This window comes from Epinephelus lanceolatus, chromosome 15, assembly GCF_041903045.1.
Source record: "Epinephelus lanceolatus isolate andai-2023 chromosome 15, ASM4190304v1, whole genome shotgun sequence".
NCBI lineage: Eukaryota > Metazoa > Chordata > Actinopteri > Perciformes > Serranidae > Epinephelus > Epinephelus lanceolatus.
Window position 1 is genome coordinate 24,148,255 of NC_135748.1, and position 15,695 is coordinate 24,163,949.

At 41.0% G+C, this 15,695-nt stretch overlaps 1 protein-coding gene across 2 annotated transcripts in view; it reads left to right on the forward strand.

Moving 5' to 3' along the window:
• myo6b (myosin VIb) overlaps positions 1-15,695 on the forward strand; it is a 61,209-nt gene that overhangs the window by 15,423 nt on the left and 30,091 nt on the right. For both annotated transcript variants that reach the window (XM_078175075.1, XM_078175076.1), the window contains exons 11-17: positions 5,076-5,256; positions 5,935-6,079; positions 7,607-7,764; positions 8,090-8,181; positions 8,657-8,729; positions 13,374-13,501; positions 14,442-14,537. In XM_078175075.1, coding sequence (XP_078031201.1) covers positions 5,076-5,256; positions 5,935-6,079; positions 7,607-7,764; positions 8,090-8,181; positions 8,657-8,729; positions 13,374-13,501; positions 14,442-14,537 — 873 coding nt within the window. The remainder of the gene's footprint in view (positions 1-5,075; positions 5,257-5,934; positions 6,080-7,606; positions 7,765-8,089; positions 8,182-8,656; positions 8,730-13,373; positions 13,502-14,441; positions 14,538-15,695) is intronic.

The window sequence follows — 15,695 nt, forward strand, 5'->3', positions numbered from 1 at the left end:
TTACTATAGAATGACAAAAACTCTGTCTGTGGGTGTGTCTGTGTGTCTGTTCCACTTTTTCTCCTCACTGACTTGGTCAGTCCATGTGAAATTTGGCACAGTGGTAGAGGGTCATGGGAGGATGCGAATGAAGCAATATTACATCAATTGGCCAAAGGGGGCGCTATAGCAACCGATTGAAAAAAACTTTGAATGGGCATATCTCATGCCCCGTATGTTGTAGAGACATGAAACTCTGCACAGAGATGCCTCTCCTCGTGAGGAACAAATTAGCCTCAAGAACCCATAACTTTTGGTTATATAGATTTTCCGCCATTTTGAATTTTGAACACATAAAATTGATCTCTTCCTAGGAAGTTTGACCGATCTGCATGAAACTCGGTGAACATAATCTAGGGACCAATATCTCAATTTTATTCAATCAATTTTATTTATAAAGCCCAATATCACAAATCAGAATTTGCCTCACAGGGCTTTACAGCATACGACATCCCTCTGTCCTTATGACCCTCGCAGCGGATAAGGAAAAACTCCCCAAAAAACCCCTTTAACAGGGGAAAAAAACGGTAGAAACCTATCTAAAGTTCCCTCTTAGCAAAAGTTGGAAAACTTACTAAAACTGAGCTTCTATAAGGCAATGAATATTGTGGAGGGTGTGGCTCATCACATAAAGGTGTATAACATCTCAAGGGTTTCACCGATCACCACGCAACTTTGTAGGCATATGACCACACATAATCTGAGGGGACCCCTCCATTATTGACCCCATCAAACAAAATGGGGGTGCTAGAGAGCTAATTTCTTATCTAGGCCTAACCGCCATATCGATTTTTACTAAACTTGGTAGATATATAGAACAGGACACCTCAAGGTGACTGGAGAACTTTAACTCTAATTGGCAACTGGGTGGCGCTATAACAACAGAAAAATGCTTATAAATGGCTAAAATGCAACCAATCGCTGTGGCTGCAATAGTCATCAAATTCACAAAAATACTCTGTCTGAATACATTGCTCTTCTTAATGGGTTCAGCTGACTATTTAATCTGCAATTTCCTATGACCTGTATCCCAAACACACCCCATGTGAAACTGTACGTGGGCATCTGTGCACTCAATGGGTATGGACTAGTCATACTTTATTTGTAGAAGTTCAGAGGTAGCTGGTGTTTGATTAGCTGTGCTTGGGTTTCATTGTCACCCCCTCAGTCCAGGTTTTTAACTGCTCTATGTATTAATCAGAGATGTGGACTCGAGTCCAATGACTTGAGTCACAAATTTGATAACTTCAGACTCGACTGGACAAAATTTTTAAAAAAGTAATAAATAAATACTGGCAACTCAGCTTGGACTTTAACACCAGTGACTTGAGACAATACTTGATACTTTTCCCTGAGCCCAGAGATCTTTTTTTTCTTTATTAATTTTCAAATACCTTATAAGAACTGGGAAGCAACTGTGTTCTCATCCAGAAGGATATTGAAAGCACACAGATTATTGTCCTTCCCTTACATGTCAGACAATTTAAAGACTACAAAATGCAAACAACAAAAATAATAATGATAAATTATACATGATAAGATAAACAAAAAAGAGGTTCCTCTGTTTTCCAAAGGGGGTCCCCTATTGTTATAGTCATGTCATGCTTTCATTGTTTGTGCCTTGTTTCAAATTTAAAGACATAATTCACATGGAACATACTGATACAATCAAGTATTAATAGGATTTTAAATGATTCAGACAACTGCAGAGGTACACTACTACTTCATCACAATACTTCTCAATCAACATTCTCCATATATTGTAGGAAAGGACCCCAAATTATTTCAAAAGCTTATTGTTTCCCTCTAATGGCATATTTCATCTTTTCCAAAATTGGAATCATAGATAACTCTCTAATCCAATTAATGAGCTTTGGTTTGCCAGTCTTTCTCCGAAAGAGTGAGATAATTCTCTTGGATGCAAGATGTTTGTCAGGTGTTAACCTAGAATAAAAACTTTGGGTCCAAAATATTCTCCAAGATTATCTTATTTATAAAGTGTGCCACGGATCAATTCATTTCCCTTCATTTCCTGAATCAGCTAACATTAATATTCATTCCCAGCAATTTGACAGTTAATTCCCCAGATCCACTTTGTTGTCTGACAGCATCCAATCAGGTTGCAGGAGAGAACCTTGAAGAGCTAATGTTATGTTACTTAGTGCCAGTTGTAAAAAATGATACCAAATTATTGTTAATTTTGTTTGCCTAGAAAAACTATGCGTCGATCAACAAAAAACAAATTGCAGTATGCCAAACATGCGGGTCAAAAATTACAGACAGAGATGCAACTTCTTCCAACAAACTTGTTTTAACAAATAAGAACACATTTTAAAAAGCATTCATGATATTTCTCTGTTGTGAAAATGGCATGACATTGGGTGAAGGGCGCGTTATGACTTGTTTAGGACTCAAAGCATAAAGTTTAGCACTTGGAACTTGGCTAAAAAATGAAGCTAACTCCAAAGTGCCAAGAACTGCAGTTCCTCAAATGGCCACTTGAGGCTGGCACCTGAAGCCAGTCAGTCCCCACAGACCCCCATGTTAAAATGCCCAACTTTACAGCAGAAGTAAACATGTTTACAGTCTGGCACAAAAAAACGGTTTTGATCTCTTTAGCTAGTTTCCCTCTTCATGACGACCATACAGTGTGTGAATTTTTGTATAACTCACCCGGTTACATTTTAGTAAGGGTTAAAGTTACACAGTAGTGGGCCACTTTGAGTGAGGGGCCGTCTGCCGATAGTGCCCTAGACATCTGCGTCAGATTCACAGCGCCAGCCATCTCGCCCAAATATGGTCATTTCTGGCTCCAAAAAAGCAAGATGGCGATGGCCAAAATACCAAACTTCTTCAAGCTGGCTTCAAAATGGGAGTCCATGAACCAGTGGCTGATGTCACGGCAGCTTCGTCCATTATTTTTACAGTCTGTGCTCGGGACTTGTAGGTCTTGATGTAGAACTTGACTTTGGGGCATACCTGTCTTGACTTGTGACTCGAGTGCCATGACTCAGTCCCACCTCTGGTATTAATATTCAAAAACCACATGCAGATTGAAATTTGTTCTCATGTTTGATTTCTGTTAATGAAAAAAGGGCTTTTATTATAGATCACAGATGAAATGTGAAATCTGTGTGGTTGTAAGCACACTGTGTGTTGTTCCCATGTTGCTAATTAAGTCACTGTCTGTCTTTCCACGTGTCTGTTATGTAGGACAATAAGGTGATGTTTCCTCTCTTATCAGGGCTTTGTGCTGTGTGCTCCTTATCCTGTATTTTCCTTGAGTAAACACTGAGACTCTCAGGATTTACATGCTGCTGTTTGTAGTGCAAACAGGAAATGAGGGTGCATGCTTCCTCTTTGTCTGCATGTGTCTGCCAGGTTTGGGCGGGGTCAGGGCTGGATGGCGCTGTCGATACAATACAAAGGATGTTTGCTTACTCAGCTGTTTTTTGGGTTTTTTTTTACAGTCATATTATAAAGGGCTGCACAATTACGGTATATTTTCCATAGTGCACAGATTGTTAAAGTTTTTTTTTTTTTGCTAATCAACATTTAAACACATACATCAAACATGAAGAAGGTGCAATTGAAGCATTTTGCTCTCTTATTTTACCCTATAATCAGGAGTATACGTTCACTGATAATTGTGCAGCTCTTGGTAATTATCACAGTTTAATATTGATTCCTAATAGATGTTGAAGTGTTCTGTTCAGTCTTTCACTGCATGCCTGTTTTCTATATCCCTGAGATATTGCTCGATATTATATAGGCTCTTTTCTTTAAGTACGTACATACAGTACTTGTCAAGACTTTGGAGACAAAGCTGCTGTAGCAGAGCAGCCTTACAGTAGTTTATAGTGTTTACTGTGTGCTGTCGGTGGAGGCTTTTTCAACTCATGAGTGTAAAATATTTTTGTTTGAGTGCAAAGTCTGTGTTAAATGAATACTTCACCCACAAAATGGTCATTAGTGACTCACCTTGTGTTCCCTTGAATTTGTGAAGAAACCTTCTTTTTTCTCGCATTCCTCCATGGTGAACGAAGGATCCAAAAATACAGAGAAATTTCTTTATGAACAGCAAAACTTCTTCAAGTGCACTTGCTTGTTCGGATGCGGTACTCGTCTGTGCATTAAAGTGTTTATGCTGAAGTGTTTTGAATATTATGGTTGTTTGTAAATGGATGTTTTGATATAGTTTTGCTTTTGTTAAATGCAACCCACTTGACATTTCTGGATTCTTCATTCACTGCTGAGGCATGCGAGAAAAACATTTTCCTCACAAATTCAGTGTAACATTAGGTGAGTAATTAATATACTGATCAACTTCAATTAAAAGCCCAGTCCCTTTCACTAGCCTGGTGTAGCAACACATTTTGACAAATAAAGGCCTGTCTCAAGTAGAAGCCTGGTCTGGTTGCCAAGCAGTTCATTTCTATAGAAGTTCTTTGTACGTATAAAACAAGTTGTTTGCTATAAACTTGAGCTAATGTTAGTCAGCTGCTTTGATCGCACATACAAATATAAATGTCGAAACTTTTGTCAATACGGAGATGCTACATATTGTTAGCTCATTTAGATTCCCCACAATTCACTCAGTTTGTTTTACTGAAACTACAGTATGAGCACCAAAGACGACAAGTAATATTCACACTGGTTTAAATAAATAACTTGATTATATTTCCCAATTCTTGCTGAGCAACAGTTATGTGTGAAAGGAATTAAAGGCCTGTCCCAAATATAGACCTGTTGAATTCAGTGATTTAAATAAATAATAGCCCAGGCTATGAAATTAAGTTTTACAAATGATCATTTTGTGGGTGAAATAGTCCTTTAATATGTGTCTATTACTGTTGAGGCTGTTGGGTCCATGTCCTGTTCAATTTAAAATCCGATTTACTCAACATTTAAAGACTATTTATTAAAAAATTAGCCATTTCTGAATAGTGTCAGAGTAAATCATGATTTGAATTGAATTCTCACACTTTGTTTTTCTCCTTATCTCCACTTTTTTGACGCTGTTGCGTGTTTTGTAGCACGGAAAGGTCGGTGCTCTGAAGGACCCTCTTCTTGACGACCTGGGCGACTTCAACAGGATGTGTGTGGCCATGAAGAAGATCGGTCTGGACGACACTGAGAAGCTGGACCTGTTCAGGGTGGTTGCCGGTGTCCTGCACCTGGGCAACATCGACTTTGAAGAAACAGGGAGTTCCTCAGGTTAGACAGACGCTGAGATTCTTAATATTTTGGCTCTGGTGAGATCTCTTATGACTCTTATGTTTGTATGTTCTGCTGCCAGAAATAAGAAAAACTTTACTTCAGTGCCAGATTTGAAAAGCCCTCCACAACGTGGATTAAAACATTAATTGTAAAATCCTTTATGCAGCCATTTTTTAAAGAAGTTGAAATCAACACTTTTTTGAATTCTACAGATGTGTGTTACAGTATTAGATCAATATAAAATACAGAAGAATAGCTCAGCTGTCCTTGGATGTCGCCACTGTTTAGTCTCCAGTGATGATAAAGAGAACCTCTGTTACCCTGGTAACCGTGATCCGGCTCTCATTATTTTTCTGGCTCATTCCTTCTCTTTGTCTCTCTACAATCAAAGTCTCTGGGGATAATATAAGTGTACTTAGAAACTTTTCTTGAGGGCAGTTTTCAGAAGTTTCTCCTTCATTCATATACTGTACGTTATACCCAACAGCTCTGTATCAGGCTGTTGATGTCACCCATTCACAGCTAAAATCTTTCACCCTTTGCTCTCCCACCCAAGACACATTTCTGCTTATGTTCTAAGAATCTTACTGTAGTTGTGTCTCCATTGTCTGGGTATTGAGAGAGAACCACAGATTGTAGTAGGATGATTCTTCAAGGTGTTGCTGTGTGTTTCAGGCGGTTGTATCCTGAAGAATCAGTCCGGCCAGTCTCTGGAGTACTGTGCTAACCTGCTGGGTCTGGACCAGGATGATTTGCGTGTCAGCCTCACAACCAGGGTCATGCTCACGACAGCAGGGGGCGCCAAAGGAACAGTTATCAAGTAAGAACAACAGCACGCTTCAAAAGCACTTAAAAGATCTGCGGCTCTTTGCAACTTCTTTTGATACCGTTAACAAAAAAATGATCCTCTTAGTTCTTCCAGAAGTCGCTGTCAGAGTTAATGGCAGATGAACTGTGTGTGTGAAGGCAGTAAATCCACCATAGGTCTGAAAATAGCAAATAATCCTGGAGAGAGATTAACCAAGTAGAATTTAATCGACATGGGCAGTGGCGAAGCAGTTGTTGCTGTGCTTATTGGTGCTGTCCTGCAAAGTATCAATTCAGTGTCATGATTTAATCTCATTATCCTGCACAATAAAGCCTTTTATTTTATGATCTTATCATAAAGAGTGTATAATAGATCTTATTATTCCTTGCAGGCAAGAGCCCTCTGTGTCTGTCTAAACCACTCTCAGTGAGCTCCAGTGGAAAAGGGACACAAGTGTAGAGGGATTTTTTGCTTGGATAAACTGCACTTGTACACGATCGTGTGGTTACTTCTCGCAGATTGAGAGGAGAATGTGGTACAGTGTTATTGGCGCTGCCCCCGTGTACTTTGGTGATGATGTGGCGTTTGAGTGATGGGGCCAGGTTTGATAGATTAATATTTCAGGAGGGCCAGATGCTGGCCTGGCCTGGAAGTGTTTTCTCCACATAAATAATGCAGCCTGTATCTGAGGAGGCAGGCAAGCATGGCTGCAGTACAGTAAAGGCCTGGTGTCTGGGGAGCAGGTGGAGCGAAGGGGGCCTGGCTTTGTCATTAAGCCCCAGACAGATCCGCCCTATACCCCCGGGAGGTTGAGGGTTACAGAGGAGGGGCGGCGGTGGTGGTGGTGGGGGTGACTGAGTCTCAAACTAGCGTGCATATGGAGCACTACATTGGATAAAAATGCCTGTCATTGAGATGAAATGAAAGGATCTCATGTACTTTTTAAAACTCCTGCATGTAGCTCATGTCACAGTGAAATGGAGAAAATATGGCTGCCTTGGTCTTCACATAGGTGGGCTATTCCTGCTTGTAATGGATGAGGGTTTTTTCTTTTTTCTTCTGGGGACTCGATGGGTGGAATATCAAAATAAAAAAGTGGGTAACGATCTATCATAGCAAGAGACAGACCTTTTCATTTTAAATTCACCTCCTTCCCAGCAGGGACAGGTGAGCTGAACTCTGGGTCGCTGTGGAGCTGCACTTTGTCCTTACAGTCAACCCCTGTAAATAATTTAAAAATATATTGTGTTAAAGCGCCATTAGAGAGTCTAGAAGAGTTCAAGGTTCACATTTTAGTTTTAATACCTCATCTCCGGCTCAGAAACCCTCATTTGAAAACGGTCGCCTACCTCCACTGCAAAGATCAAAAAGGGAAACTATGCGGCAAAAAGTGTCACATCAACACGGCTAAACTTTTGCTGCCGTGTGAAAATTGGGTTGATTGGGGGGGAAAAAATAAAAAAGAGAGGTTTAATAAGAGGCTAGCATGTCCCAGTTATGGACTGTTTCTCACTGCCCCACTTTGTGTGTCCCCCCCAGGGTGCCTCTAAAGGTTGAACAAGCAAACAATGCCCGCGATGCCCTGGCCAAGGCGGTGTACAGCCGGCTCTTCGATCATGTGGTCAAACGAGTGAACCAGTGCTTCCCCTTTGAGACTTCCTCCAACTTTATTGGGGTGTTGGACATCGCTGGGTTTGGTAATACAATGCAGTTAGTGTTTGCTGTAATAGAACGTGTAGATTGAGCTCAACATAACTTCCCACATTTTTTCATTTTGCTTAGCATTCAGGCCACTAAAGAGACACTTGTCTTTGCAGCATGTTTCTTAATATAAGTACCCTAATGCACACACACACACACACACACACACACACACACACACACTTCATTACCAAGGCTCCTGCCTGAGAATTAATTTCCCCAGACTGCATAATTAACACAGGCTTTGCAAAAATGTTCAATTTGGAAAATTAATTGAAATATATGACTTTTCTGCCTCCCCTGTTTTGTCTCCCCTCTTAGAATATTTTGAGCACAACAGCTTTGAGCAGTTCTGTATCAATTACTGCAACGAGAAGCTGCAGCAGTTCTTCAACGAGCGCATTCTCAAAGAGGTGGGTGAGCAGCGTGCGGATTAACGTGATTTGGTGTGCTTTACTCCTTTATCCTGGGAAACCGGCCGTGTCGTGTCACTCACAAGCCGAACTCGCCGACTCCTTCACAAGCTGGGAGGAAGCGGTTGGCACGCTCTTGTCTTTCTCGTCTCTGCTTTCTCACTTTTGTTTTGTCCTCCGTCTCTCCTGCGCCCTCTCATTAGAATGCTAATTTCTCAGGGGACACAATGAGGCGTGCTTCTCTCCTGTGATCTCTTAACGTTATTCCCTTCCAAGGTCTCCAATTAATGTGTCACATCTCTGGTTTAAGCCTCTTTCTTATTATCTGAATGGGTATTGCCAGTTTGGTGTTTTTTTGTTTGCTTTGTTGAGTTGGCTGATGCTGTGAAGACACTCAGAAAGGTGTAAATTAATTTTACATCAGGACATTTTCAGAATCTGTTTTCAGTTTTGATATTTGGTCATGTCTGTGCAGGAGCAAGAGCTGTATCAAAGGGAAGGCCTGGGAGTCAATGAGGTGCATTATGTTGACAACCAGGACTGTATAGGTAAGTTTATATCGACTTCCCGCCTCGCACCCTGTTGATCCTCAGACTCTGCAGCTTTAAAATTTTACTACTTCACTGTGTGCGCAGTCACTTCTCAAAAATGTACTGCCTCTCTGAAACTTAAAAAATATCTAAAATTCACCTGCAACACGAGCTCATACATTCTGGTCTTGCCTGGGGCTCTCTGCTTACTGGTCCCCCATTTTTGAAGCACTGTCTAAGACACTTGGAGGAGCAATATATCTAAATCCTCTTACAGACATTTTGGTATTCAGTGTGTGGACAATCATCTCTCGAAGGTGCAGTCAAATTGCATTGCTTACATTAGTCTTTTAGCCAGAAGACTCGTATTACTTAATTGGAAGCAGACCAACCCCAACCCCATTTATATTTTATACTAGATTTTTTTTTTTTTTTTTCCTTGTATAGATCTTTTTATGTGAAGGCCCAGTGTGTAGGACTTTGGGGGATAACCTGGCAGAAATGGAATTTTATATAATTAATATATTTTCCTTAGTTTATAATCACCTGAAAATAAGCGTCTTTGTGTTTATGTTACCTCAGATTTTTACTAGTGCGTCAGCTCTATGCAGAGAGCCGATGCCACGGCCTACGCACGTGGCCTACACAGTTGTGAGCATTTACACTTGTGTGGTGGTGTGTCTGTGTCACTCTGCAGTTACACCTCCAAAACACTTGTCGGTGGTGGGGTTTCTGTGAAGTGCTGTAAAGTTTAGTTGATTCAAAACACACATTAAACACACATTAAACATGACTTTTCAAACGCAGATAAATAAATTGGCTTCACTATAACTCGAAGCATTCACAGACAAAGCACTTGTCTTTATCTGGACACATTTTCCCCTCAAATACTAGCACAAGTCTATGGTATTTTACATTGTATAAATTAGCCTAGCGGCTAGCAGACTTTTCTTCTACTCATATGAAGCCAGGGACAACAGTAACAATGACAACATTACAAAATTTGGCTCCATTACAATTCACAAGGTTCACCGACAAAACAACTGTCTTATACTACACGTTTCTAAAACAAATACAACATGCTAACGTTATTAGCGCCAGCCTATGGCATTTTACATTGTATAAATTAGCCTAACAGAAGTTTCCTCTGCTCATATGAAGCCAGGATAAATCACACACAAGACTTAAAATGCTATTTTGTGGAGGCTTTATTGTCTTCACAATGTATTGTTTATCATCTGTGACATTAAAGTAAATAAAAACTTCGTTTCCACTGAGGGAAATGGTTTCAGCTAACAATAATAGACAGGAGGTCTGTGTTGCCACAACATGTAGCTACATTTCCAGGGTGGTGCACGTCAGGCTATGACGTAGGGTATGGCGTCAATTTAGTGCAAAAGTATAAATACCGCATTAGAATGATGAGCCGTTTATATCTTCCTAGGGGGTGGGTCCTTGTCCACAGAGTCCGCCATGTTGCACGGCCATGTTTCTACAGTGGCCAAGAGCTGACAAACCAAACGCTGGCTCTAAATAGGGCAATTCACTTTTTCGCCATTACAGTGTAGTTAGCAGCTCCTCTGCTCAGTGTTGGAGATACTCTGATTTATAACATGAAACTGTGTTAATTGAGTGATTTTACCAGTTCGAATCACCAGGTCCATTTTTCTGGGAGAAAAAAAGACCTCTGTTGATAATTAACTCCTGGCACAAACCTTCTAAACAATGAACACTGAAGGAATTCCAACCAGAGGAAGTTTCAACTGGTTGCAATGTGCAGTCCTCACTGCCAGATGTGACTTAATCCCCCTAAACTTTACACACCGAACCTTTAAATGTGAAAAGTAATAAACTAAGTTGGAAACTAAACTAAAACTTAAGAAACTCAAACTAACTCAAATGATCTCAGTGATAAGATACCTGTCTTGAGCTGGTTTCAAATGACTAATATCAATGGTATACACATGTGGGAGTATTTGTATTGATACCTACATGTATCTGCACCTTGGGTGATCTTCGGAAGGGAAAACAGGTACATCGAGTGACACTCAGAGACATCATTAAGATGAAGTGTGGCCTTTGAGGGCTTCTGCAAGCACAAACTGTGGCTGTCTGTTTAGCCCACACACCACAAGTGCACTGAGGATGGTTCAAGTGCAACATCAGCTCACCCACATGGCATTCATTTGGGCCATTCCTCGTGCTCTGGGCTACACGTCAGAGCAGCGAAAATACACCTGTCAGGGGGACAAAAATACCGACTTCTCATTATCCAAGGAGATGGCATATCCGTGTGTCTGAAGGGAGCAGGCGTAATGAGTATTTGTGGGTTTTATGGCCTCTTTTGTGCAACGGGAAGCCTGGCGAAATAACACCCCCTTGTTTTTGTTGTGTCTGTCCTCGAGTGAATCCTCGAATTAATGGGATGAAGTAGTCAGTGTATCAAGGTGAAGCAGTTTGATTTGTATTTCAAAGGCTGCGATTATTCAGGTGCGAGGTTAACTGACAGCCGTGAATAACATTTATGACTTGCAAATGACCGTTTGGGTTGGCCATTAATTCACTCATCAATCTTCGGGTTTTATGCACAGGTGCTTGTTCATGCAGATTTTTTTTTTTCAGAGGTCCTTGGCTATTAGATTATATTCCAAACAGCATGCTGCATGAATAATTCAGATATATGGCTAAATGAGCATCCTGATGAACACGTTTTGTGCCTTGAATATTCACAACCAGAAACAGTAAACAGTGGAAATTTCCAATAAATGTCATAAACTGAATGTTTAGTGCTTTTATAACTCCTGCATAATGATAGCCGCTGTGGTTCCCACCTCACCCCCTCCCAAATACCTCCGTAGGGATTTGTCTATTTTGTTGTTGTCACTAAATATGTCTGTCAGCATCTGATGCTTGGAAATATTGACAGTGTGGACATGTTAAGAGGAATTATTTCAGGTTTTGGCAACTAACATGTGACATCTTAGGCACTGGATATTTTCATACTGGAGCTTCCCTGCACATTTGAGTTGAGTTGTACTTAAAGAGATGCTTTGCCAGTTTTCAACCAGATATGTAAACTTTGTAAACTTCCCTCCATCTTACCAGCACACAGATCTCCCTGCTTATCTTGCTTTGGCTGTTGCTTGAAGTACAGACTTTACTTTGGCATTTCTGTATACCTGCCACCACGGACACAAAAAGTATAGAAGTGCAGACCAAATACAGATCAAACTGTACAACTAGGCAGCACTGATCAATATAAACCAACATTCTGTTCCCGTATTGCCAATATCTCACCTAAAATGCCTTCCGAAACATATTTTAGTGCACTGTTTGGCTGTAATTCAAGAACTTTGATCAGGTAGTGGGTGCCATACTGTTTCCTGTATTGTAAAAATGGAGGCTGAAAATACTGAGATCAAACTATAAAACTAAGCAGTGCCGATCAGATATGAACCAAGATTCTGTTGCTGTGTTGCTTTTTTCTCAAACACACATTGCAAAAGTCCAAATGGACAAGCTTGCATTAGGGGTTAAAAAGAGGAGAAGTCACGATGTCATATGGTTGTATCCTTAGGGTACAACACAATGTGCAGTAAAATTTAGTCTCCAATTGCTGGAAGGCTCAATAGCTGGGTGACAGCCTAAGGTGGAGAGAGCACACCGCTCTGCCCTTCCACGTGCAAACAAGGAAAGCCTGAGGCAGAGAGAGCAAACCTCCCTGCCCTTTCATGCGCCTACATGGAAAGCCTAAGGCAGGGAGAGCAGCAGCAAAGACCCCCGGGAACAGAACAGAGCCAACATCAATGACAAACAGATATGACACTGATAGTCAGACACAGCAAAAGGAGGAGCTGGGGTGGAGGGAGGTTGCAAAGTGGCTTGCAGAGGAAGCAGCAACAGTAGGCAGGCCAGAGCAGTTTGAATAGGGCGCCCTGAATGAGATTTGCCAATTGGTTGCATAGAAAGGAATCATGGGATCCATTAGCTGACTCCCTTCCATCAATCAGCTGCTCCATCAGTTGATTGGCTGTTCGAGATCAGCTGGTGTGAGTTGAGCTTGACATCGTGTCCTGCCTGAACTAACACTATGCTAAATATATGGGTGAGAACTACAATTATGCAATTACTGAAAAGGTCTAAACAAAGACAATGAACAAATGCTTTTTATTTGAAAATGTTCTGAACACTGAAAATCTACACATACCCAAAAATGTTTGTCAGACTGAGCACACTCAAAGAGACTAAAACGAGTGCACCCAAAGAGCACCTGAGTGGACACCACCCCTTTTTTCTAATGCCAGCTAGCTCCAGTTACTTGGCACATGTGTCATACCCCATAGCTCCCATGAAGTCACAGTGTCCCAGCCTTTATTTTATAGCCTTGGCATTAAATCACCCACCAGCTGGAGTATTTATTGGTCCAATGTGGCGCAGTGCATTCTGGTAGTTGTAGGTTTTTTACATCTTGTGCAAAAGCAAGTACCACAGCCCCTTCTCTCTGTTTTCTCTAGCTGTGTAGCACCAAATTCAAAAGAATTTGCATCTTCCTACTGCATAGACAGTCCAGTCTTATGTAAAGACTATCTTTCCAGCAGTGAAATAATTTTTAAACATCAATCATAATGATGTTGCTGATACATGTGTAATTGGTGTTTGCAGACCTCGTGGAAGCAAAGCTTGTGGGAGTCCTGGACATTTTGGATGAGGAGAACCGTCTCCCTCAGCCCAGCGACCAGCACTTTACTCTGGCTGTTCACAGCAAGCATAAAGACCACTTCAGACTGACGGTCAGACCTCTTAGCCGTGCTCTCCCACCCTCTCTCGTCTCCCACTATCTCTCCTATTCTCTCTCGCCGCCTGCTTATTGCTTTCTCCCCAGTATTCTGCTATTATTCTCTTTCTTTGTGCACAAAGTTCTTTTGTGAGACGAGGCAGTGACGTAACCGCACACCGGTTTAGTCATTGTGATCATTTTTACTTTTGGGGATGACGCACAGTCCCGAGCCCTCCTTCTGTCTCTGTCATTGTCGCTATTGTTCGTCACTCTGCCTGTATCTGTGCAAGCATGAAATCCTTTTAGAAATGTAGCCTTGACACCAGTTCAGGCTTAAGATTACAGCTGGCTGGCTGCAGCCACCCTCTATACTGCGGGGAGAGTTATTACTCAAATAAGCACTATTCTGTACATTTAATAGGGTGAAAGACATTAATCTTAATCTAAAGTGCCTGCATATGCCATGAGCTAACATTTCTGCTGTACAGTTTTTACACTTTAAGGGTAATTTATTATGGTTCCCCTCACTGATGAAGCTAATGGAGCTTAAAATGCTGGGTACCACTGCTTTTCTTTATCCTGAATTGTTTCTGGTAATGGATTTTTTTGGGTCCTTTATAATACTTGAGCCAGATAAGATTAATGGAGCTTTAAAAAGTCGCTATTATTTCCTTGCAAGTAAACATGTTAAATAATCACAAATTACCTTGTACAGAAATTGTGAGAATACGCCCATATTTATTACATAATTTCTGTCTTTTTGGCTTTATTTCACTGTGCTTCATAGATTTTAATGTTTCATTCTCCAACCCGGCCCTCATCATTCAATAGTGGTGTGGATAAACACGATTCTGCTGTAGAGATGGTGATGGATAGAATTAGAGTGAAATCGATATGTGTGTGTTTTAGCACTGTCATTACATTCGATTTGCTTTCTCCCTCTCTCCACTTAGGTTCCGAGGAAGTCGAAGTTGACCATTCACAGGAATCTGCGGGATGACGAGGGCTTCATCATCAGGCACTTTGCCGGAGCAGTCTGCTATGAAACAGTAAGATCTTATTACTGTATACAGGGATGTTGGGACCAGGTAGTTTTCACATTCACACATCTACATGTTGATTAGTTACATAACACAGTGGAGTAACTAGCAGCTAAAGCTAGCTTAAAGCTCTTATGTGTTTGATACCCTGGTATTAATGTCATTAATGCGTTGAGAGAATTTTGTTCAAATTTGGCACAAACGTCCACCTGGACTCAACGATGAACAGATTAATGTTTTTGGCCACAACTCAAGAATTCATACGCCAATTATGACAAGATGTCACGTAAATGTAATAAATAAAATGATGACGTGATGACATTTTATATCCAAAAAGTCAAAGGTCATCTCTACTGTGACATCATCATTTTCTGGCCATTATTCAACGTCATAACTCAGGAGCAAAAAAGAGACATTTGGTCAGAGACTGAATTGGTGACACTCATCTCGGTGTCCAACTTGAAACTGTGCTGATTGTATAGATCTTCTGTGCTGTGGCGCTGAAGATGTGTGTGAAGCATCCATGTTTAAGACTATGTAGCTTCTTTGCAGCAACATCTATTTTTGTCATGGATCAGTACAGGAAGTGAGCTTTAATAAAACTGATGAAAAAAGATCCAAAAACAGTCAGGTAACTGAAAGTCCAAAAGAAAGATGAACCAAAACCTAACTGAAAACCAGCTAGGATAATACAATGAACTCAGGGAAGAAAGCCAACAGAATACAAGACACCAGGCAGGAAACAGAGCAGGGAACAACATCAAGAACACAGGGATGAACACAGACAAACTGACAAAGAACAAAGGGAAACACACAGGTATATATACACAGAAAACTAATCACAGGAATGAGACACAGCTGGAGTAGGAGGACATGGGCAATAGAAGGGAAATGGAGATTGGCTAACAACAAGTGTGGTGGAGAACACTAGGGTGGAGCAAACAAGACTAATACAGAACAGGTGTGAAGGGAAGACTCTGGGAACAGGGAAGGACTAACGAGACAGGTGGACAAGAGGTGTGACAGAAACAGGCGGGAAAACACACAAAAGCAGGAAGTAAAACCAGACATGACACATGAGGGGAGGATCTGCAAAATAAAACAGGAAGCAGATTAAACATGAAGGAATAACATGAAACAAGGAAGAAGACAAACAGAAAACCCCAA